The sequence below is a fragment of the Dysidea avara genome, chromosome 6 (assembly GCF_963678975.1).
Source record: "Dysidea avara chromosome 6, odDysAvar1.4, whole genome shotgun sequence".
In the NCBI taxonomy this organism is placed as follows: domain Eukaryota; kingdom Metazoa; phylum Porifera; class Demospongiae; order Dictyoceratida; family Dysideidae; genus Dysidea; species Dysidea avara.
In genome coordinates this window covers 37,935,349-37,961,847 of record NC_089277.1, presented here as the reverse complement: position 1 = coordinate 37,961,847, position 26,499 = coordinate 37,935,349, and the positions used below count along the sequence as shown (strand labels likewise).

General features: G+C 40.0%; 2 protein-coding genes and 1 long non-coding RNA gene across 5 annotated transcripts in view; all 3 read right to left on the bottom strand.

Annotated features, from left to right (window-relative positions):
• Positions 1-10,031, bottom strand: part of LOC136257996 (uncharacterized) — a 48,427-nt gene extending 38,396 nt beyond the window's left edge. The window contains exon 1 of the mRNA XM_066051296.1: positions 9,490-10,031. Coding sequence (XP_065907368.1) covers positions 9,490-9,971 — 482 coding nt within the window. The 5' untranslated portion in view covers positions 9,972-10,031. The remainder of the gene's footprint in view (positions 1-9,489) is intronic.
• An 11,315-nt stretch (positions 10,032-21,346) lies between these two features.
• LOC136258083 (uncharacterized) lies at positions 21,347-23,476 on the bottom strand. The gene is made up of 3 exons (XR_010702566.1): positions 22,743-23,476; positions 22,269-22,323; positions 21,347-22,210 (listed from the first exon to the last, which is right to left on the bottom strand). It is a non-coding gene; the product is annotated as an uncharacterized lncRNA (long non-coding RNA).
• A 2,207-nt stretch (positions 23,477-25,683) lies between these two features.
• Positions 25,684-26,499, bottom strand: part of LOC136257655 (uncharacterized) — a 53,885-nt gene continuing 53,069 nt past the window's right edge. For all 3 annotated transcript variants that reach the window (XM_066050909.1, XM_066050910.1, XM_066050911.1), the window contains one exon: positions 25,684-25,953. In XM_066050909.1, the coding sequence (XP_065906981.1) occupies positions 25,791-25,953 (163 nt within the window). In that variant the 3' untranslated portion in view covers positions 25,684-25,790. The remainder of the gene's footprint in view (positions 25,954-26,499) is intronic.

The window sequence follows — 26,499 nt, the reverse complement described above, 5'->3', positions numbered from 1 at the left end:
TTTCCCCATGCGTTAATAACATATGATCTGTACTTACTGCAGGTGTAACAGTGTTTGTGCTAGAAATGGTTTCAGTGCTAACAATCAACTAGTTATCAGTAGATGACTGGTTAACAGCTGTTGTTTCCGATGAGGAAGCAAGTCTTGGTGTTTCTGACGAAGAAGTAATTCTTGGACGTATCCTGGAAGAACCAGCAGGTAGTTGATTAACAGCCGTTGTGTCAGGTGATGAAGCAAACTTCTTGGGACATATACACCGGTTGTGGTGACCACTTGCTCCACAGTAGCAGCAAGATCTCGAGTGACCGTTAACACATTCCCTAAAAAGATGACCAATCTTGAGACATATAAAACAACGACCTTGAGAAGTAAGTAGACGTTTACGATCTGCAACAGTTTTAACCTTATCACAATTGTCGTTAAAGTGACTACCTTTGCAGAAAATACATGGGTATGATGGCTTACGTGATTGACTCTGTTGTTTTTCAAAGTTCCTTTTACTGTCAACTAGAAAACTCTCAACTGAATGATAACCTTGTTTTTCAGTAAGTGGCTTGTAAGAGCTTTCACTTCTTCTCTGACTTCTAATTTGACTCCCCCTAGAATTAGAGTCATGACTTTGTGCATTTTCATGAATTGAAACATATCGGTTAAGTGACTCTCTTAATAACTTTACTGTCCATGTTTGTTCAATGTCCTTTGACTCTTCTAACCTTATGATTACCTCAACTGGAAATTTTGATAGTATCTGTTGTATAAGCATACGTTGCTCATTAACCCTCTCTCCCTGAGATTCCAACTGTCGCAACATCTTCTCCATGGTTTCGTAATTATGTTTAATATCGCTAAATCGATTTGTAGCCATTGAGAGATGCTGTAATTTGGAATACAAGGCCTCTATTATGTTCTCTTTCTTACCAAACATATCTTGTATTATCTTCATGGCTGATGAATAGTTATCGTTAGTGACAGAAATTCCACTTATCGCAGTAGCAGCTGCACTGCAAATTGAACCTTTTAGGTAGTTGAACTTGGTGACATCTGGTATATCCTGTTCATGCACAGCTGTGCTGTACACATCCCAAAACTCTGAGAATATCACCATCAAAGGTCGGAAGACTTAATTTGGGTAGCTTCACTTTCACATTGTTGTCTGTTTGTGATTCTGTAAGGTTTCCAGACGTTGTCAACAAGGTGAGGTCGCAGGTAATGTCAAAGGTCGCATAGCTGCCCTTTCAGCTTTCCTCAACACCCTTGCTAGGCGCGCTTCCAGACGCGCTGTAGTCTCTTTGGAGTCTAATAATAGTTCGATTAGACCTCCATCTCCATCCGTAGCCCACAGATACTCCTTTTCTTCCATTTCCTTTTCGTCGCCAGCCTCCATTATGTTTACCAAGGTCGTCCAATCCTGGTTGCATCGTTCAAGGAGCGCTATATTTGTTGAAAATCGGTGAATAAGATCGTCCACCTCAGTCTCCTCCTGGTCCAAGTCAGTCTCATCCACTGAACGTTCCAGTATCGTCTTTGCTTTCTTAATGTAACTCTGCAGTCGCGCTTTTGTTGGTCCAAGCAATCTTCTTATGGGTCCCGACATTGCAAAACCTCGCGGATAAAGCCAAGCCAAACTCTAGATCCTGGTCACAGCACCATTTGTCATGAAGACAGAGCGAGGTTTTAGCTGCCACTCGTACTGTGATATTGTCAATACCATTCATATTAAAGAGCACACAGTATTTATACAATAATTGATAATTAATAATTGTTGAAATAATAATTGAAGTCCAGCTTCGTTAAATAATAAATAATAATATAAATCTCAGTCTATCTTCTCAACAGTATACTCACAGTGTGACGTGCTGCATTTCTTGGCCGCATGACACACTACCATGTGTCTTGATAAGTATTTACCCTACTCCTTTATAAACTGTAACGAAATAATAATGGTCAAGTCTATTATACCCAATCTGCATAATCTGTACTACTAACAGTGTACTTCATGACTAACTTCTTATGTAACTGTAGACCTCTGGTATTGCAGCTAACAAATTCTCAACGATTTTCCACTACAATTGAACTTCCGTGTGTATTAGATTTCATTCAATATGTACTTTAGGTTATGAATGTGTCTATGTGTTGTCAGAAGATTCTTTAAAAAGAATATAGAGGCCATCTTAATTTTGTGAAGTATAGAGCATTTTCAACACGTGATCTACATTATGTAACTTCAAATATCGCCTACGTGTGCGCCATACTGGTGAACCAAGCACTGGTGAACCATGTAATAGTTCACTCAGTATAGCGTACTTACAGTATTCTTCTGGCAGTGGAGAGAAATCATGGTTGCCGTGGAAGAGAAATGCATCTTTGGCAGTGCTTTAGAAGGTTAGTAGGGTACTTAAGGCCAACATAATAAGATTCCTTGTTTCCCGTCACCTTGAGAGCAATCAGGTAATGAGGGCGGGCGGTTATTATTATTAATAACTAAAATTTTATTATTTTGGTCAGCCTTAACTGTCCATAAGCTAACTAGTCTAAAATAACATTCTAGCTAGCTACAATGGATGTTTAAGAGCTTGTCATAAGCATACCAGACAAGTAAGCACTTAGGAAGACGTTTAGCAACAAGGTAAGTAGTTCAAAAATGCTTTCAAGCAAATAAATATCATTGAAATGTGTTTTAGCAGAATAACTGAGTGTATGGCTGACTGCTCTATTAGAGTATTTCGATCTTTACACAGAAATATTTCGTATTTCTAAATAGTTATAAATTCTAAATGCAATAATAATTACCAACGCGGTAGGCAAAGTGGGTATGCGGGCGGGTGACGGGAAACAAGGAATTAATAAATGTTGGCCTAATAAGCACGAAAGGCGCCGGGACTGAACTGAAAGAAGCTGTTCTTTACTAGAATCTCGAGGAAATTTCTCCGTGTTAAACATCCGTTTCATGGTATCCATGACAAGAATGATCATTCCAGTGTGTCAAAGGACTGGGATGGGTAAGGCTGTTCAACATTTCCATGTTAGGGAACTAGCTAGCTAGCTAGTTGATATATTGTATAGTTGTTCAGTGTATAGATTATATAAACTATGTTCACTGCAACTACTCGCAACAACCTTGTTGGTCTTCTCTGCACCATCTACAGTTTGTAAATGTTTCCTTCATGGTATGGAAACCAGACTGTATACAGGCGCGTATTCAAGAATGGGATGAACACATGTATTATAACAATAGCATTTAGCTAACTGCTAAACCAGACATTTTGCTATGTTACATTATAAAAGGCCCCTTACTGGATTTGCCTTTGCAGTGATCATGTTGATGTCTGCATGCTGTGCCCAATTTAGGTAGCTGTCCAGCAATAATAACACCCAGGTACAGCACTTAGTATGGCTTACTAGGTGTTAGGTTGTCAGAACTCAGTAACATGAAAGTGAAACAACTGTAATTATGACTGCTGAAATATGCCCGGCAAATGCAAATCTCAATAAGTCGGATTTTACTGAGTGCCACATGTGTTCTGTTCTTGATATAATAGCTATGCCGTGGTGGTATGACTAGACACTTGGTCTTATTATGACCACACCAACGTTGAAACCGGGTCACTACTGCTGACCCGGATGACCCACTGACCCGGATAGCAATCCGGGTCAGACCCGGATGTGACCCGGATTGACCCGGATTGACCCGGATGTGACCCGGATTAATTAAAGCCGAGACGTGTTTCAGCTAGTCTCGAGCGAGCGAACGAGTCTACATTTTGAGCGTTCCATTCGTGTTGAGTAAATATTGCAACTTCAGCCTAGCTGTAGGTTAAAGACCAAAAAAAAAAAAAAAAAAAAAAAAAAGGTCTTCACCTACTGACAATAGCTACCCCTCACCATAGATACCCTCAGTTTCGTGCTACATACTACACTTACTAACAAATGGGCGTGGCTGAGCGTATGTTGGTAATGCGATAAGTGGGCGTGGCTCACGAAAGAGCTACGCGATAGCGTTTATAAGTTTCCACGTCGTCAAACGAACAATTTCGTTTCTCACGTGATCCAATCCGGGTCAGACCCGGATAAATTGTAAACCGGGTCAGACCCGGATGACCCGACCCGGTTTCAACGCTGGACCACACACCCTTATTATTGGTCTAGCTGCATTCGTAATGCCAGTGCAATGAAAATATGAAATAGTAACACACCATCTGGAAGGTAAAGGCTGATTCAAGATACTATACTACAGCAGTCACCATAGTAGAACAGTTACACCTGTATAGCTTTACAGTGTACGCTATGAACAAATAAATTAGTATATAATAATATTAGTTAAAAATGAAGTAGGGACCCAAGTAATAAAAAGTACTGAGACAAGAGATGAATGATGGTACTACAGTATAGCTTGGTGGGAAATCCCTACTCTTCATTTTTAAATAAATTTTTTTTTAATGTACTAGACTAGCATTTATATACAACTGGGTCTGGGAAAACTGGGTCTGGAAAACTTGGTCTTATCACCCTTGACAGCAGATTTGATTTTTCACCAAGAACATAAAGCTACATGAATAACTATCAATTGAGTGGTCTGCTTTTTCTGGATGCCTTTCCCAAGCACAGTGGCAATCCATACAAGCACCTAATGGAGTAAGGAATGGTTGTATGTGACAATAGTGGAGTAAAATAAGACCTGTGCTGTAAATGTCCTTTCATTTTAGCCAGTTTTGAGATCTAAATGGCCCATAACTTGGCCTAATTCATCCCTGCACCTTTCTCTTTAATTTTTAAACAGCTTCTTGCTCTCCTCCAGCCCCCTTTTTGGAGCTCGTCTGATATATATAATCAATATCGAGCAAGAGGATAGGAAAAGCTTAGCTGTTGGCTACTTGTACAGTGAGTGCTCATTGTCACCTCTTGTCAAAAATTATGCCCAGGTATTTTTGGTACTCAACTTCCCATATCTGATTACCATCCACAAAAGTAGCAAGGAATTGGTATTGTGTGAGAATTTGGTAAATATACCTTTGACCTTTGGCTAGCTACAACACACACAACCAGCAGTTCTGATAATTTAAATTAGTAGGCAATAACATCGGTTTTCCCAGACTAAGTTACATACCTAGTCACATAAAGCCAGCTGTACAGCCCATGCTGTCTGCACAAGAAATGCATTTGAAATTTGAAAGGCCTTATAAGCAGTATAGTGCATGCTCAATTTGTCTTCTGCCACTTTGAAGAAGGAGGGTGACTAGGTGGGGCTAGTTTTGGCCATAGCTAGTTTGCTGTTTAACACCAGGTACCACTGGGTGGGTTTCTCCCCAGTTGACACTAGTCACCAGGTCCCCAGACAGACAGACAGACAGACAGATGGATATGCACATAATACATGTACATTATTGTCGTGTACTGAGCATGCCATGGACGCATGTGATCTACATGGGCTTTGCGGAGCTGACCATCTACTAATACTTCATAAGTAAGTGTTCCCAAACACTTTGTGACCTTGCCTTTGCGCCATTTAGATGTGGCTTTGGGATGCAAATCACGAACAAACACTTGCTGGTCAACCGAAAACGATCGCGGTGGTTCATCACCAACCTTTGCTTCTGCTATCACATCCAAGCAATTTGACAGGCAAGGATGTACTAATGACAATCTAGTACGCGGTGATCTACCAAGTAAAATCTCAGCTGGAGTCCTCCCTGTAACTGAATGTGGTGTGTTCCTATAGCTTACTAGAAAGCGTGAAATTTTAGTTCCTAAGGTCTCATTGCTTGAGGATTTCTGCAGAGCTCTCTTCACTGACTTAACTAAGTTCTCAGCTGCCCCATTTGATGATGGGTGATATGGTGGTACACGGCGGTGATTAATGCCATTGGCATCCATAAATTGCTTAAATTCAGCTGACATGAATGGTGGTCCATTGTCCGAAACAATGGTGATTGGCAAACCATGTGTGGAGAAAATTACCCTAAGTTTCTCAATGGTTTGCTGTGCTGAAGTAGAACTCACCAAATGAACTTCTGGCCATTTTGAAAAAGTGTCTATTGCAACAAGTAACGTGTGCTTCCCCCAGCTTGCATGATCTATGTGTATTCGCTCCCATGGTTGTTTGGGAACAAGCCAGGGATGCAAGGGGGCCTTAGCTGGATTGTCAGCTACTAAAGCACATTCGTTACACTCACGAGCCATCTGTTCAATATGTGCATCTAGCTTGGGCCACCAGACGTAGCTTCTGGCCAGTGATTTCATTTTAGTCATTCCAACGTGGCTAACATGTAACTCTGTCAACAACATCTTGCGGAGGGACATAGGAATGATGACTCGTTTTCCCCACATTAAACACCCATCTGTAACTGATAATTCATTAGTTTTACGATAGTAGGGTAAAAGATCTTCTGATATCTTGGATGGCCACCTTCCATGTTGTACTGATGTTAGAACTGTGGCAAGATGTTTATCCTTGCTAGACTCCTTGGCCACTTGAGCAGCTGTTACAGGCAATTCATCAATGGCCATAACGGCATGAGCCTTCTCAGCACTATCATGCTTACTGCAGCTATGCATGCGTGACATACAATCAGCACACGTATTGTATTTGCCTGAAATGAATTCAATCTTGTACTGATAGGCACTTAAGAGTAATGTCCACCTCTGCATTCTGGCTGCTGCTAGCAGTGGAATACCTTCTTTAGGCCCCAAAATTTTGCATAAAGGTCGATGGTCGGTAACTAATGTGAAATCACGACCATACACATATTGGTGGAAACGCTTCACAGCGAATATGATTGCCAGGGCTTCACGCTCAATCTGAGCATACTTTTGCTCAGCTGACTGCAAACTACGAGAAGCATATGCTACCGGCTGCTCTGAACCATCCTGCATAACATGCACCAGGCAAGCACCCAATCCTTTTGGTGAGGCGTCACAATATATCTTGAGAGGTTTTTTTACATCATAATGAGCCAGTACTTTTGGTTCACACAATAACTGTTTTGCAGCTTTGAAAGCCTTTTGCTGTTTTGCTTTCCATGCCCACTTACTGTTTTTCCTCAATAATAAATAGAGAGGGTGGAGGATGTGTGATGGATGTGTGATAGGGATGGAAGGAAACTGGCATTGTACGTCATCATTCCAAGAAATGACTGTAGCTCTTGTTTGTTGACTGGTGGGGGAGCCTTCTTGATGCTCCTGACTCGCTCCTCAGTTGGTGTGATTCCATCATTGGAAATACAATGCCCTAAAAATTCTAGACGCTTCTGGAAAAACTGACATTTCGCTCGTTTTACATGCAGGCCATAATGACGAAGTCTGTCAAGAACCTTGTGCAAGTTTTCCTTATGTTCAGCTCGTGTCCGGCCTGTCACCAAAATGTCGTCAATATAACAAACCACCCCCGGGAGCCCTTGGAGGACTTGAGCCATGGCTTTTTGACATAATGATGGGGCTGTTGAAATTCCAAAAGGGAGCCTGGTATACTGAAAAAGGCCCATGTGGGTGTTGACGGTTAAAAGGTGCTGGCATTCTTTCTTAACTGCCATCTGCTTATATGCTCTCGCTAAATCTAATTTAGTGTAGGTTTCACCATTTGCTAGTGTGCTGAATATTTCCTCTGGTGTCGGCAGTGGGTAAACCTGTGAGCATATGACTGGGTTTATTGAGACTTTAAAATCCCCACAAATGCGAATACCACCATCTCGTTTGTGCACTACTACTATGGGAGAGGCCCATTCACTGGATTCAACAGGTACCAGCTCCCCTTCAGCCACCTGCGACCTAAGTGTCTCCTCAACCTTGTCCTTGATTGCAAAAGGTACTGGTCGGTGCTTATGGAAACGTGGTGTAGCTGATTCATCTACTGAAATAGTGGCTTCAATCCCACGCAATAAGCCAAGTTCTTCACTAAAAACATAGGAAAATTCAGCTAGCAACTCTTCAGTTTCTGACTGGTTAATGCTGTAAGAGTTATTCACTAGTTGTGGCATCAAGGATGCAAGGTCGATGCCAAACTTACGCAGCCAGTCTCTACCAAACAATGGATATTTTCCAGATATGTCTACCACAATAAAAGAGGCTTCTATTTTACGACTGTTCAACTGTACTTCTACAAACGATTCACCATCTACTGTCAGTGGGGAATGATCGTACTGGTGCAGATTAATCGATGATGGACTGAGCTGACACACACTCGCTAATTTCTCACTAAAGATTGGAGTGGGAACTGTCAAACGTTCCGCTCCCGAGTCTACTTCCATCTCGATTGGGACCCCATTAATGGTGACCGTGACTAAAAATTTCTCTTGTGACTGATTTCCTATTTGGAAAATGTTGTGCATGTCACTAGAACTATCACTATCACTAAAGTCAGCCATGCCATCTACCTCTACTAGATTCATGCCACTGTGCTTGCTCTTAAGTTTGGGGGTCTTTGCTGTATCCCCCTTCCTACTACTCTGGGCTCTCTGACGTGGGTTACGACAAACCTTAGCTAAATGGCCAACTTTGAGGCACAAGTGGCACTTAGCAGTCTTGTATTTACATGCTGAAGCTAGGTGTCCTCTACCACCGCAACGATAACAATGGAACTTATCACTACTACCCACCTGGTTGATCTCAGGGTTAGTCAGCTCATCAGGAGGCTCCTGCATGGTTTTCACTTCCTGAGCAACTACTTCAGCAGCACTTGCACTCTGGAGTGCTATGTCCGCAGTGAGACCCTCCTTACACAATAACTCCTTCTGGCACTTTCTATCACGAAGACCACAAACAAACTGGTCTCTAATTGCTGTTTCTAAATAATTCCCAAAATTACAAGTCTTAGCAAGTCTTCGTAAATCGGCAATAAAATCCACTGCTGTCTCCTCTTTCTTCTGAAGACGCTTGAAGAACTTATATCATTCGGCAATTTCTATGGTTTTTGGCCGGTAGTGGGCGACTAAATGTTCCATAATGGCGTCCAGTGTCAGTTCTGAAACAGGCGTTGGGCTAGCCAAAACTTTCAACTTTGCGAACGTTGCTTGTCCCAATAGCGTTATAAACATTGCCTTCTTGCGGCGAGCAGCATCAGCATTTTCCCCGCGAATGTTGTTAGCTAGGCAGTAGAAATCGAATCGCTCTCTAAAATCTTCTATAGACTCCTTGGATGGGTCAAAGTCTTTCAAACTGCTGTGAGCCATCCTCGTCGCCAATTTATGTCGTGTACTGACACAATAGCAAGCACTCTCTAACTTCACGAGGTTACTCTAATTAACGACTATTCATCTCCTATGCATGCGTACATCTGCATACATGCATATACAACAATTATTAACACACATGTACATTATTAATACACATGCACATTAATGCATGTACGTTTTGTTGTTGTAATTGTAATATGTATGTATGCTTTGTGTGGTGTACTATTGTATGTATGTCTCTGCCAGCCATGGCCAATTGGTGGAGTATAGCAATCAATTAATCAATCAATCAACCAATCACACAACACAACACACACTCACTTACTGGAATACACAATTCTGGATCACCACAGTGTTCACTTCCTCCACATATATTGGACGAAGACATCTAGTAAACACTAGTCCATCAAATACAACCATTGAAGCTTTTGATAGATAAAGATTTGATGCATGAACACCATCTACACCTGTACAGCATATATACACCCTTTCTCCCTCTCCTTCCACCTTCAAACTGTCGTTTCCCTTCAAGTCAACTCCAAGTACAAATTTAGTTATATTCAGTTGATAACTATTAGCAGTTAGTGACAACTGAATATGCCGTGGACTGGAGTGACATCCTGAATTGCGTCTCCGTGAAATGATGCTATCTAAGAAGCGATCTAGCTGCGATTGGTTAGACAATCGTTCGGAATAATGTATAACATCAGCACTGCACGTTGTCACATGTGGGGAGACCAAACTTACTCGAAGTGATCCAAGAAACAGCAAAACACGAAGCAAGTTCACAAAATACGAACAATCCATTGTTACACACTGCCTCACTCAGTGCTCTGATACATCATGTAATTACGTGCCAGTGTTCGACTTCCGGTACCTAGCTAACTGGTAAAGCAAATAAAAACTCTATATAAGTATTCTTATCATACCAGTCCTAGCACTTAGATGTTATCTGTCACGTAGTGTAGCTGGCTACTTCGAGCTACAGTAGCTACTTGGAAACCACGCGCACTTTAATCACGCCATCAAGAACGCCATGCATGATTAGCTATTATCTCGGCTATGAATTCAAGCCCATACCCAGGGGGGGTTCGGTCGAACCCCCTACATTAAACTGGATTTTTTTTTTTGTAAAACGATCTTTTTAACTATAATCTGTTTTCTGGCATTCATTACACGCCTTCCATGGCTTCTACCAGCTGAACCGCGTGTGGCTTCCAGATATTAACCATAATGCTTCGAGGTTATCTGTGTACATAGAAACCACTTTCATGATGCATAAATACAGACAGTGGGTTTTCTTTCTATCGCTAAGGCTTCTATTATGCTACTTACAGTATCTTAATAAGGCTATCCATCGAGCCATCCTAGACCATACTGCACTGAGAGCTACTATTAATATTATTTCGATTAATTCCAATCGTAATTTGTTAAATATTTTCTAATAAGAGCCCGGAATAGCAATGATGAGCATCAGACTTGATGGACACTGTGACTGATAGACTGTTAACTATAACAACAATTATAACACAAGTAAGCCTGGCTTTTGTTACATCCAATGCAGGGCTGTAGCCAGACTTTTATCTGGGTAGGTTCTTTTAGAAGAAAAATGTACCTTTTTATATGACATGATTCAGATTATATTATGGTGCGCGAGAAATTTTTTGAAAATAGGTACTAAAAGGTTGAATTTAGTGGCATTTCAGTCAATAAAAATAACAATTTTTTAGGTAAGTTGAAGACCAGCTGTATGGATGATATCTGGAAAAATATCTCTACTGCTACTGTAATTATACCATCTGCACATGCATGTGTCTAAATATATAGCTATAATACATTGGAATGTCACAGTGAATAAGAATGGAAAGATTGAGCACTCTGACATGATCAACAGGGGCAGTGGAGCAGAACAAAGGGTGTCTTAAACAATGAAATTTACACATTGCATGGAGTTGAAGCATGGATGCTATTTGTGGGCTCTGCATGGAGGGTCTTGTCCTCCAAAATCTTATATTTTTATGAAAGCTTGGTTTAGACAATCTACATGTAGCTTTTAAAATGTAAATGTGACTGTTCTATTAGAGTGAATGTTCTATTAGAGTGGTTGACTGCTCTATTAGAGTATCTCGATCTTGCATTGCATTTAATACAAGCACTGAATGAGTTACTCTAAGCACTTAATTTAGCTTCTTATTAGTGGTATCTAGTAAACTGTACCTAATGGACTTTTGCTCCCAAGAATTTGGACTTGTATACTAAAATTATGGACCTTTTTACTAAAATTGTGGACCTTTTTAGTGATGTTGTGGACCTTTTTTCCAAGAGAGCGGTTGTTCAGAACCCCCGGAACCTCTCCTGGTTATGGGCCTGCAATGATATGAATTCTAAAGTGTCAAGTGTGTGAATCTGTCAGTTGTTGTCATATTAACCTTATTGTGGTTATCATCCATGTTTGGACAATGGTAAAATGTGAGGTTTAGCTTATAGCTGACCCTGAGCAGTCCTAGAAATGCTGGAGTGTACATGCACTACAACCATATTTTAATCTCTTGTTTGTATTAGTGTGTGATGGGCCCATGTTGAGAGGAATTTGTGTCAACACAATGATGTGTGAGAAGTTTATTTAATCAGTGCATGCATTTCTACATTTAAGCAATTTGAGGCTATTCTCAGGACATTGAATATTAAACCTTTCTCAGCGTCTGGGATCGCCTACCGCTTCAATTTAGAACCCCCCTTTTGAAATTCCTGCATACGGGCCTGAAATTTATATAGGCTGCAAGAGCTCGGAAGGAAGATAGATATGGCTCTTTATTGTATGATCTTCAGCACACTGGGTTAGGTTAGTTGTTGATTGATGAGGTCGATATTGAGTTCCAATCAATGATAGTTCTTGGGAAGTAGCTATTTTGATATGCTGTGGTGTTTACACTTGGGTGGATAAAATGAAGTGGATGGTGGCGGCGAGTGTGTCTAGTTGTCCTCAGAAAATGTGGTGGTATATTTACTACTATGTACAATATCATGAAAGAAGGATAATCTAGCAATCTTACAGCGTTCTCTTAGAGTGACCCAATTTAGAGATTCTATCATAGCAGTTACACTACTATATGTGACTGTCTCTGGGAAAACCGGTCTTATCGCCCATTTAACAGTATCGAGAAACGTCAGTTTTAAATATTTAGAGTGTTGTAGCTGGCCAATGATAGTAGCTACGCATACCAAATTTTCACACGTTTCACAACAATTTCTTACCTTCCTGATCATCAACTGAAGAAGTAGTCAACAGCTAAGTTTCCCGCCATTTTAGATAGTTTTTAAACCGAGGTTGTCTGTATCAGGCACGCTCCAGAGGGTGGGAGGTGGGGGCCCTGGAAGGTGGGCAAGATGGTGTTCAAAAATTGAAAAGAAACGTGTTGGGATGAATTAGTTATGGGCCATTCAAGGTTCAGAACTGGCTAAAGTGAAAGGAAATTTACAGCACATGTACAGGTCATTGTCCAGCACCACTGAGCTGTACAGTCACACACAGCCATCTCCCGGTTAGCCAGGGCTCCATCACGACCCCAGACCACTCGTACAGCTCGCCACTGTGCTTTTAAAAAGCAGCCAGCAAAAGCAGACCGCTTCATTCTGGTAGAATGTGGCAGTGAAACTTGATAGTGCATTCATTAAGCTTTGTGTTTGAGTGAAAAAATCAAACTTCCTGTCTTTGGCGATAAGAACGGTTTTCGTAGATCCAGTCACATATGTGCTATAGTTGTTATATACCCATCTTGCACTTCTCCTCTGTATTTTTTTCCAATGAGTTGATATGTACTTGCTGGTAAAAGTCCCAAACAACAGATGCATATTCCAAAATGAGACGAACAATTGTAAAATATGCAGATTCTTTGACTTTTTGAGAACAGTTTGATAAGTTCCACATTCCTGGAAGCAATGCTATTTATATGAGAAGCCCATGACATGCTGTTGTGTAATATGATCCCAAGGTAAGTGTGTTCGATTTTTGTGTCTAATACATGCCCATTAAGTGAATAGTTAAAAGAGATGATAGATGGTGACTTGCTGCATTTCATGACTACACATTTAGTAATGTTGAAAGACATTTGCCAGATTTCAGTCCATCGAGATAAACAGTCTAGATCTGATTGTAGTTGTTGTGCATCAGTTTCAGTGTGGATTACCCTATATAGTAAACAGTCACAGGGGCGGATCCAGGGGGGGGGGCTTTAAGGGCTGAAGCCCCCCCCCCCCCCCCCCCCCCCCTTCATATTTAGGCTTTACTTGATCAATATGCTGAGTATTATAATGAAATTTTGTCTTAGCATAATTATATGATCACTAATAATACAAATACTCATAAAACCACCTTATAAACGTCCTTCCAAGGTATTATCAGTGGATTCATGCTAAAGTTTATACAACAAGGACCCGGATCAGCATTGGAGGTGTACAAGATCGAGATACTCTAATAGAGCAGTCAGCTAACTACTCTAATAGAACATTCACTGGAAACATGTAGTTGGTTCTGTTATGGAATTTTTCCAAATCTGCCAGCACCTATACATGCAATGAAATGTATTGGTCTGTTTAAAGGGCTTCATTCATCTACTTGTGTAGTTAATATGTATGACAATGCTTAATTCAGGTTCACAATTTCCATTGAAAATGCTCTCAGATTCAATCTTGTATTGTTCAAATTTCAAAATTTTCCACTTTCAACGTTATTATTCTAACATGCACCTATTCAGTGTTGTGCAATTGTGAGAGGGGTGCATCATGTACTTGGTTGTCTGTACCTACCCAAACTTTTCCATTAACAAAATGCTTCAGAGAGCCATACCTATAATCTAAAGGCAGTATATAAAATATCTACAGGCAGCAAATATTATGAATTTTATGTGGAAATGTCTCCAAATTGCAGTGTTTTAGCATCTATTTTTCAAATTTTTCCTGGGGGGGAATGCCCCCAGACCCCCCTAGTTCCAGCATGCTTCGCATGCTGGGAAGTGTGCTTCGCTACCTCTACCCAAGAGATTAGTACCTTGAGTTAGGCCCCCCCTTTTATAAATCCTAGATCTGCCCCTGAGTCATCAGTAAATAGACGTAATGGAGATGATACTTGTTCTGAAATGTCATTAATATAAATAAGAAACATCAATTGTCCTAAAACCGTTCCCTGTACACCCGACCAGACAGAAGTAGGCAGAGAACACTCATCATCCATTACTACATGTTGTGTTCTCTGAGTCAGCCATGTTTCTATCCATTGATATCTGGAGACGATTATCTAGAGCAAAGTTAAGTAATGTAAGTCTTGCCAGGGCTCCTGCACTGATCACTCTTTGGCTATTAGGCTTGAGCCAATTATGCTTTGAAAATAGCCTATTATGCTTTTGAGCAGTGCTCAAAAATCCAGCCTATTATGCTGCTCTCAAAATCAAGATTACACTCAAGAGCTGACTGTTTTATTAGAGTATATCTGCATTTCCTGACTGCTGTTTAAGAGTAAGGTAATACAGCAGACAACATTTTCAGAACTGTATGGCTCAAATCATTGGAAATAACATACTTATGGACAAAACAATGATCACGTACATGCACATAGTAGTAGCTACCTAAATTACAAATATGGATTAAAACCCTATAACATTGTATTACAAGAATTTACATGCAATTGTACTGGTATAAATGTCTCAGTATGTATTATATTGCATGTATACTCTAGAATGGAAGAACAGCCTTGGTTGAATTATATACAAAATTGTCACATGATTTATAGTAACATATCGGTTATATTTACTGACTTATTTCCTAGTGTTAAAATTAATGTAAATGCTTTAACAATTAAATCATCAATTCTGTTCTGAAGCAACAAGTTGTTCAGTTAACATGCACTCCCAGACTATTTAATTAACACTTTGTAGACTAGAGAAGGATCGATCTCTCTGGTGTTGTAACTGTAACAGCTACCATCAATAAACAGGTAGGAGGGGTCATGATACCCAACACACGTACTTGGGTACTGACACACAAGTACACACCTTCTTGATGTGTCATCACCTTCGCCTTCGTCGCTTCCGTAAACTTTATAACTGGAATATGTTAATTGGAATCTTGTACTCCAATCCTATCCATCTCTGCATGTGGGAGACATGTGACATCGTGTTGGATTGTGAATCCATCGTTTTCTATGCTTCTTCTGAATCACAAATAATCGTGCTAGTGTTAAACAGTTAGCCAATGGCGAGCTGCAACATCGGAATTGTCAGAATCCCTTTTGCCTGATCACGTGATCTATTTAATTACTTTGCGCGCAGTCAAATTTGTGGGGTGCTCCAGCACCCGTTGCACCCGTGCTTCCTACGCCACTGTATGGGAAACAGATTGTACTTACACTTTAATTGTATGGCTTTGTTTACTTAACTAAATGTGATAACTTTTCAGCTTCATCATCCCATTATTCATGGACTTTTGTTTATACAGACAGCACGTGACTTAAGATTTTTTAACTGTATCAAACAAAGTCATGATGATTTTACAATATGTACACTTTTGTTAATCACTATAGCTATAGCTAGCTTTGTTGTGATAATTTCATAAGTAGACATTTTCATACGGCAAAGCATATAATACCAGAAAAATTAATGTTGTTTTTTGTATCTACGGTGCTGCATATCACAGTTTAGCCTTTAGGTTAGAAATTCGTGTACATTTTAACTTAGATGGTGCTGCTCTGCCTTGCTTACATGGTGATTGGTTGTGTGATATGTCATCTAATATTTATATACCTTAGTTGTGTTACACTCCTAAATAGTAACAGAGTGTAGTACTTTTTGAGGAGTTTTTCCCTTGTTCTATATATGAATATTTGAAGCTGTACTATATACATACACTGTTGTAAATATTGCACTTAACTAATTTTCTCATAGTGTTACGTATCATGAGGTATGGTTGTGTTTTGATGACTGGGATAAAAGAAAGGAATAAAAAAGTATAGTTTATCACCATCCTATAATGGTTACCCTCAGTGTGGCACTTAAAAATATCCTCACAGCAAAATTTGGCACGGTGTATATACATGGTTTAAGCTTATACACAAGATCAATAAAATAGTTTTATCATATGCAATGTTCATCCTGTGTTGCTGTCTTCTTTCAATGTCCTTTGATCGTACAGTGGTACCAATATCTGTAGTACAATTGAATATTGTTTCAGTACTCTCTCATTTGATTTTTAGGTTTTGCTAGCTTTAGGTACTTCTTGCTGTATACTTGCTTTAGTTTTCCTGGCCCACCAAATTAACACTTGTCTTCATAGACAGTTTTCATACAACCCACACTGACAACTTGTAGGTTGTGCAAACATATATATACTCAGGAGCATAGCCAGGATTTTTTTGAACTAGAGGGGTTTGGAATGAAAGTGGAATGTCTTAAGGGAAAAGCCTGGGTGCTTCCCCTAGACCATGTTTGGATGAAAGTGATGCATACACAAAATGTGCCCTTAGGCAGTAGCATTAAAAGTTGTTGTTTGTGCATCTAACTAGCTAAAACCTACACTGTTTGTGCAGCTTATAGAAACTATAAACCTATTGTAAAAGCAACTAATCTTCACTTCCAGATGGCATACTGACAGCCAACTTCAATTTCCTAGCACACGGAAGCCCTCCACACTCGAGTCCCTTTATAGTTGGCAATACTTCTTCCAGCTGTACATTTTTCTCAGCCGGTCCTCCAGTTGATGCCTTGATGGTCTTCAGACTTGGCTTGTATTCCAATATGTTCAAGACATCACGTGCCCACAGCATGTAAATATTCATCAGTACTTCACGGTTTGTGCTAACCTGACACATGTATAACACGACCACTCAAGTTTAGCAGCTGCTGCCTCGTAATATGTCTCAACCGACTATTGAACAGTCCTTCGCCATTTCACTCGCGCCATTTTACTCGCGCCATTTCACTCGCGCCATTTCAACCATGCATCACGAGCGCAATTGATCACGTGATGCAATAGATATGCTGTACAATGGTTCAGCATTAATGTGATGTGACCCTCAAGAGTAGCACAGAGGAGCGCCAGTGGGCAAGTAGCTACCGGAGAGCTCTAGAGCTGTAAGATTTGGTGTGATTTTTAATTTCAAAAAAATTTTTGCCTCTGAAAGGGGGGGGGGGGGGGGGTTCGTCCGAACCATCCGAACCTCCCCCTCCCCCACCTACGCCCTTGATACTGTGTTGTGCATGCATGTGTGTGTGTGTGTGTGTACATGCAGTGTCTTTATATGGTGAACACACTCACTTATAGGTGATGTAGTTAATAGCAGTACCCGTGACACTGCCGTGTGGTGGAGACCACATAGGGTCAGGGTAAGATATATTATGTCCCATAGTCTCTTCAACGGGTGAGCAATATGTCTGTCCAATCTGCTTGTCGGCTACTGCCACTTCCTCCAGTGATCAGATAGAGTCTGTCCCCTCCTCTGGGACTCAATTACCAACTTTTTCAGTAATGTCTCCCCCTTCCTTTTTATGGAAAGATGTCAGCGGTGAGTTTTTTGTGAAGGATACATCTGCAGCTTATGATATAGCTGTGCATTGGCATTGTAACTTGTTTGTTGTTCCATTTGGGAAGGTGGGAAAAGCCTTTGTTCAGATTGTTTGCTGCTTATGGGGAAGGTAGCTCCCTAGAGTGTATTGCTATCAAGGCTGCCATGGTAATGTGTACTCTATTATTGTAGAAACCACACAAGTCTGCCAGGACAAAGGACTTTAACTCCTGTTTGGAACGACGTCTTGATTTGTAGAATCAAGGCCAGATTGCTGATTTGTTAAATGAAGGAATTGTAATACAACAGTGTCTTCATGTTCCATCTGAGAACTCTTTATCTGCAAATATTGATCATTTGTATCGTCGTTTTGTTGACCACATGTCACGTGGTAATGTAAAGGCTGCTATAAAAGTGATTGATTCCACTAACCATTCAGGCACTCCATTGAAGTTGGACATGCCCGTGAATCAGGACTCTCCTACATGGACAGTTTACAATGAACTATTGAAGAAGCATCCTCCTAGTCAGCCTGCTCACCCAGGTGCCCTTAAGCCATTATTGGAGAAGGATACAAATTTTCATGCTGTGATTTTTGAATCTCTGGATGGAACTGTGATTAGAAGTGCTGCCCTTCGGTTTCAGGGCTCTGCGGGCCCTTCTGGGTTGGATGCTTATAGATGGAGACACCTCTGCACCTCATTCAACAGGCATCTGATGATTTGTGTAATTCCTTGGCTCTAGTTGCTCGGCGTTTCTGTACTTCCTGTGTGGATCCTGATGGAATTGATGCACTAGTAGCATGTCGTCTTATTGCTCTCAATAAGTGCCCTGGAGTACATCCAATTGGTATTGGTGAAGTGGTATGATGGATTATTGCAAAGGTTGTGCTGAGTATTGTCAAGTTGGACATTTTGGAGGCTGCGGGACCACCTCAACTTTGTGTGGGGAAAGATGCAGGATGTGAGGTGGCCATTCATGCAATGAGATACATTTATTCTGATTCATCCACTCAGGGTGTGCTGTTGGTTGATGCAACAAATGCATTTAACTGTCTTAATCGTCAAGTGTCACTCCATAGCATGCAGTCTCTGTGTCCTCCTCTTATGAACATTCTTATTAATACCTATCGGAAAGACATTCCATTATATATTGATGGTAGCCACATTTTGTCTTCTGAGGGAACTACACAAGGTGACCCTTTAGTGATGGCTATGTACTCTGTTAGCGTGACTCCATTGATCACTTCACTGCAGGATCCCAGTGTGGCAGAAGTAGGGACCCGCCGATTATGCTGGCATAATTATGAGCATAATAGGTGCCTGAAAGCATTGAGCATAATGCTAGCATAATAGGTAGAATATTTGTGTAATAGTATGAATTCTTGCTTATCAAAGTAGCTATCACAGAAAGATCGATATACTCTAATAGAACAGTCAGTAACTCTAATAGAACAATCATATACCTGACTGTTCTATTAGAGTATACCGATTTTTTTGTAATATGTATTTTGACAAGTAAGTTTGTGCTTCAGCCACTTATTATTTATCCATAAACTGGAAATCATTAACAGAGCATGAGAACTGAGGCATACATAATTGGGCATAATTTGAGCATAATGGGTAAGTATTGAGCATAAATTTAAGCATAATAGGTAAATTTTAGAGCAGTGCAGCATAGCATAATAGGTAAAATTATGAGCATAATCGGCAGGTCCCTAGGCACAAGTTTGGTTTGCTGATGATGCGACAGCAGGGGGGTACACTGCAAGGCTTGTATACTTGGTGGACTAAACTTCAGGATCTTGGTTCTATGTATGGATACTATCCTAATGCTGCCAAGACCTGGTTAATTGTAAAGCCAGACTATCTTTCCTCTGCCAGACAGCAGTTTGCTGGCACTGGAGTGAATATTATTGTTGAGGGCAAGCACCATCTTTTAGCTGTTCTTGGTTCCCGCTGTTTCACCGAGGCTTTTGTCTCTGAGAAAGTCGAGTCCTGGTCATACTGTGTTGGTTTGCTCAGTGATATAGCGAAAGTCCATCCCCATGCTGCTTATGCTGCTTTCGTACATGGCATGTGTAGTAAATGGACTTATTTTGTGCGTACCATCCCGCTAATCTCTGCCCTCTTTGGTTCTCTTGAGGATGTTATCTCTCTTAAGTTCCTTCCTGCATTGACAGGGAGATCAATTAGTGATGCTGAGAGATCTCTTTTCTCGTTACCCATTAGGCTTGGTGGTCTTGGCATTGGTAATCCAAAACTATTGTCTGATTTCCAATTTGATTCATCTGTGAAGATAACCTCTGCGCTTGTTGCTCTGATTGTTCAGCAAGAATCTCATTTTAGCATCGACACTTTGGAGGCTCAACGTTTGGCTAAATCCGAAGCTGTATGTGCGACACATCAAGCACAAGCAGATTTTGCTGCCTGTTTGCACCAATCATTGTCTGCTGATCTACAGAGAATCATGGCACTGTCTAATGAGAAGGGGTTTCATCTTGGCTTTCAGCTTTGCCTGTTGACGAGCATGGCTTTGCTTTGCATAAGGGCGCTTTTCGTGATGCACTTTGCTTGTGCTATGGGTGGCTTCCATCTGGTTTGCCCACACAGTGCGTTTGTGGTAAGGGATTATCTGTGGATTATGCTATGAATTGTCCCACTGGTGGTTATCCCACCCTTAGGCATAATGAATTAAGGGACTTTATTGCTGATGCCCTATCAGAAGTGTGTTCTGGTGTGTGTGTGTGTGGAACCTTCATTACAGACCCTTTCAGGTGAAACACTCACATACTCAAAGGCAATTGCTGAAGATGGGTTCGTTTGGACGTCTCAGCTGATGGGTTCTGGGGTGGCCAACACCAGAGGACTTTTTTTTGATGTCAAGGTTTTCAATCCAACTGCTTCATCGTACCGCACCACTCCAGTGTCTTCACTGTATCGGCGATTTGAGAAGGAGAAATGCAGAAAATAATTATGAGCAAAGGATCAGAGAGAAGTTGAGATGGGCTCTTTTGTACTGTTAGTGTTTTCCACATTTGGTGGAATGAGTGGGGGTGCACTGTCAGTAGTGTCACATATTCAGGGCTGTTTGTTAGAACAAGGTCAAGGATGTTGCCACAAGTGTGGGTAGATGATTCCACTAGCTGCGTTAAGTTAGATTCAAAGACAAACTCACAGAAATTATTGGAAACTGGTGAGTCACTATTGAGAGTTGGCCAGTCAATGTCTGGCAAGTTGAAATCCCCAAGGATTAGGACTGGAGTGGATAAGGCAGTGATTGTTAATAAGTAATTAACAAGATCAGTATGGAGTTCTGCAGAGGAGTTAGGAGGTACATAAGCCATACATATAGTAATGTCTGAATCACTATAGGAGATAGACACAGCTACCATTTCTAAGTTATCAGGACTTGTAATCTGTCTACAAGGAAGTTTGTTGTCTATTGCCAACAGGACACCACCGCCTCGTATTCTAATATAACTGGTTCCAACTACCCTCTATCAGTAAATAGCACATTTTTGGATTTTGTGAATACTTTTGGACTCACTCAGACTGTTGACTTCCCAACCAGATTAAGCAACACACTAGATATCTTTTAACCAATAGACCCTCTTTAATTAATTATTGTACACCTATAGCTGGCATTTCTGACCACGAAGCTGTACTGACTGAATCCAACATTAGTATTTTTGTGCAAAAACAACCAAGAAGAAAAATTTACCTGTGGAATAGAGCAGACTCTAGCTTAATAAGAAACTTCTTTTATGACTTTAGCAATGAATATCTGCATTCCAACACCACTGACACACCAATCAACCAGTTGTGGACTGACTTTAAATCTGCTTGTCACTTCTGTCTGGACACTTTGGTTCCTAGCACGTTATCTTCGAACAAGACATCAAACCGACCATGGATCACCACCTACATTAAAAGAATTTGTAGAAGAAAGAAGCGAGCTTATGCTCAGTATCGCCGAACACGCTCACCTGCCGCCTGGCAATATTATAAAACTCTCAAAAATTTAGCTCAAAAAGAATGCCGTCAAGCCTATAATGACTACTTTTCGAAGCTCATTGACTCCAGTTCCACAGCTAATTCAAAAAAACTATGGTCATATATCAAAAAGCAAAAATTGGATCACGTTGGAATACCCCCACTATCACATAATGGTCATACCATCACTGATTCCACCCACAAAGCTAATATCCTCAACGATTATTTTAGCTCAGTGTTTACCACCGAAGACACCCAGTGTACTCTCACACCAGATGAAAGCCCTTATCCTGATATACAACCTATTTCCATTACTTATGCTGATGTCTCCCAGCTCCTAACAACTTTGGATGTTCGTAAAGCACCAGGACCAGACAAAATCCCATCACACTTATTACAATTAGCCTCTCAAGAAATTGCTCCAGTACTAACTCTGATCATCAATTCATCACTTCATCAAGGAGAACTTCCCATGGACTGGAAAAGTGCTAATATTGTACCTGTATTCAAAAAAGGAGACAAAACACTTGCATCCAATTACAGACCAATATCGCTAACCAGTATCAGCTGCAAGATCATGGAGCGCCTAATTCACACTCATCTCTTCTCTCACCTAGAAGCAATAAATATCCTCTGCGACCAACAACATGGTTTCCGACCTAGAAGATCATGTGAATCACAACTTATTACTACCGTAAACAACATTTCTAAATCTCTTGACTCTGGCTTTCAAATTGACATCATTTTTCTAGATCTATCTAAGGCACTTGATAAAGTCCCCCATCACCGTTTATGTAACAAATTATCCTACTATGGTATTAGAGGGGAACTACTAACATGGCTACAAAACTTCCTCATCAGTAGGCATCAACAAGTAACTCTTGACGGTTCAACCAGTGAGTCACATGCAGTTAACTCGGGTGTCCCCCAAGGAACAATCTTAGCCCCTCTATTATTTTTATGTTATATTAATGACCTCCCATTATCAATCAATCAATGCCAACATTGGTCTGTATGCTGACGATACCATACTTTATACTGTTATTCACTCTACATCCGACTGTTTATCACTTCAAAATGATCTCAACTCCTTATCACAATGGGGCACTAGATCTGGTATGTTTTTTAATCCTGATAAAAGTGTATTCATGAGAATCACTCGTAAACACAATCCGATCACCTACAACTACACCATTAATGACATCTCTATCCAAGAAGTTTCATCTACTAAATATTTAGGAGTTACAATCACCAATGACTTGTCTTGGTCCACACACATTACTAACATCACATCCAAAGCTCTATCAGTCAAAGCATTCCTACAGAGAAATCTTAAGTCCTGCCCAACTCAAATCAAATTGAAATGTTATAATGCCATGATAAGACCAATCTTAGAATACGCCAATCCTGTCTGGTCCCCTCACATAAGAAGAGACATTGATAGGCTTGAACGAGTACAGAGGCAATCTGCCAGATTCATTATGGCTGACTTCTCGCGTTTCAGCAGTGTAACTAACATGCTCATTGACCTTAACATTCCCAGCTTAGAACACCGCAGACAAGTATCTAGTATCACCCTCCTCTACAAAATTGTTCACAATCTCATTGATATATCCCCAGTTGATTTAATCCCTGTCACTTCTAACACCAGAGGACATGATCAAAGATTTCATCATATCTATGCAAGGACCAATCAGTACAGTAATTCATTCTTCCCTAGATCAATTAGACTGTGGAATTCACTCCCACCTGACCTAATCCAACAACAATCATTACATTTTTTTAAGTACCAACTGAAATTATTATTACTTTCCCCTACCAATCAGTAATCCCATAATCAATCATATTGTAAAACATTTTGTATGCATGTTTCATATGTGCGTTAATCCTCAAACTGAGGCTGCACATTTTTGGAAAATAAATACACAAATCAAAATCGTGATCCTCTGTCTTTCCTGTAAATTGAATAGCCTTGTGGTAGGATGAGTGGGTGTACTAATGTTGTTTACAAACGTCTGGCCTACTTGCTGTCTTTGAAAAGGGGTGTTCCTTACAGTAGTGTTATGGCCTGGCTACGCTGTCGCCTTAGTTTTTCGCTGCTGCGTTCAGCAATTGCTTGTCTCAGGGGAGCACGCTCCCACAGTGGCTGCCCAGGCAGCCATAGGGCTCTTGACCTTGCTCTGATAGAAGGTCAGGTGCCTTTCCCTTAATTAGGCCTGCGCCTATTATGCCGGCATAACCTTGAGAATAATAGGTCACCAATTTCGTGAGAATAATTCCAGAATTATAGGATGGTTACAGGTAGGCATGAGGCTATTATGCTCCAAAAATTGAGCATTATGCTTTTGAGCAGTGCTCAAAAAATCACCTATTATGCTTTTGAGAATTGCCCATTATTCCCAAAATTATGCCACTATAATTGGCTAATAATGCCAGTTTATTGCTGTATCAGACCATTTTCATTGATGTTTAAGCTTCAAATAGTCTTGAATTCTTTAGCTGGTTGCTGTATTAGAGTATCTCATTTCAATGTGACTGCTTTGTTAGAGTATATAATCTTCAGTGACTGTTCTATTAGAGTTTCTGACTGCTCTATTAGAGTATCTCGATCTTTTTAAACGGAATTGTGCAATCTGCAGATTTTCGTACTGTTAAAGCTTTATAATCACCTCAAAATGCTAGCATAATTCCTGATTCTCACACATACCTATTATGCCCGAAATTATGCCGGCATAATCGCCGCATCCCTAGTTACAGGAATAATTTTAGAATAATTGGACGACCACGGGAATAATCAGTGGAATTAGGGGGCGTGTCTCTTCTTGAATACCTACAAGAAAGAGTTAAGCTACTACAAATGATATAAAGCTGACAGGAGTGCTGGCTGAAAGGAGCTGAATAGCCTCTAAAAGATCGATTAACTCTAATAGAACGCCCAAATACTCTAATAGAGCAGTCAGATCGTTTCATGTTAACAATCTGCAGCCAACACCAGGGATTTAACTGCATGATTATCTGCAATTCTGAAACTTGTACATCTTATACCAGTATATCTTCTTCAAGTCTTTGAGCATTACTATCTACCTAACTTAGTAGCTATACAGTAGTTACAGCATAATACACTAATAATATGCACTTGCATTATTACTGTAGATAGCTATTCTAAGTCTGCTGTAACTATTATGGATAGAAAATGATGTATAAGGAGGAATGCTTCATACATGGCTATTGACAATTTCGACAAAACTACTTATAGCAGCATCTTGAAAACTAAGCGACTAGCAACAGATAATTATACTGAATGAGAATAATTCTGTGTGGCCACATTCACGAAGACAAATGTTGTTTCAATTAAAGCAGTGCAGTGTAGAGATGAAGACAGGTAGCATTGGTCTTGCAACTAACTTCACAGAAATTTAATGTTGCAATTACTTGTTAGGTTCCTTAGAAATGTTGCTGGGAAATTCTTGTCTTCATGAATACATCTCTTACACAATCTTCATACTGGAATTGTCACCTTCCCATGATGGTTGCCATTAAGACAAGTTCAACTAAACGTTTATTTGAATTTTCTGGTGGAAAAATTACTAGTTTCTGTTATCAACACATTCTAGAAATGTGGAAGATTTTAAGGAGAGGACTGTCAATTCTTTTTTCATAATACTGTGTGCATAAGTTTGGTTGTACCTACTGTGAATATTTCATATTCAAGGTACATGTGCACACAGTATTATTAATAACAATTTACTGTTTACACTTTGTTTACTGCACTGAAGGTGAAACTATATTTGTAATATGAGTTAAGGGTATTGACTCTTAGTTAAGACGGTGTGTGTTCTATTAGGATAAAAATAAATGGGCAATGCCTACTGTGAACCCACTATTTTAGTTCATGATGATTATAAATTTAATGATTATACAGGTATAAATAATTGTTTGGTGCATACTACAATTATATAGGCATGTACGTAAATGTTGTTCACACATGACTTATTAATAAACACACTGAACAAGTAACTTGATTACAGCAAATGATGTGTACAAATGAACCATACAATAAACAACGATAAAAGCACATTATTAATTGTCCATAATATTAGTATCTTGCTCTTGGGGAACCACCAATCGTAATGTAAGGTCTTTCGTTGAATCAAAGCTTACTTCAAATGCACCACCAATTGGATCACCAACTATACAAGTAGATTGACTACTCTTTATATTATGATGCAATGAAATCTTTTTCCTACAAATTATTAATAATGGCAGATAAAAGGCAGTTGTACAATAGTTAGCAAGGCAGCAGCATGTATAGTAACCTATAACACTGAGCTGCAGTACTGAATGTATAGCTTTACTTATCACAAGAGTACATAATATTATATAAGAAGTAAGGGAGACAGTACCAAATGTCCAATGTGTACAAATGCACTACCACAACTTCACATTAATCATTATGATGAAACTAATACCTCTGCTGGTATGTCAAAATGAAGAACAGTTGATATTTGATAAAATCCATGCAAATCTACTGATAAGGGAGAACTTTTGATTGGTGTTGAATAAATTTAATAATAGCTGTTTTATTATCATTCAGCTGTTTCTTGGCTGTCACCTTTGATTTCACAACTTTAACCCAGGATTTTAACTAATCCGGCAGTGAGAACCTCGCTGACCAAGAATACTTGCTGAAAAGATTGTTGACTAACAAGAACTTGTGTAGTTGTATTTAGTAACTACTATGTCTACAGCATGCTTGATAAGGATTCCTACCACTGTAGTTCATTGTTGA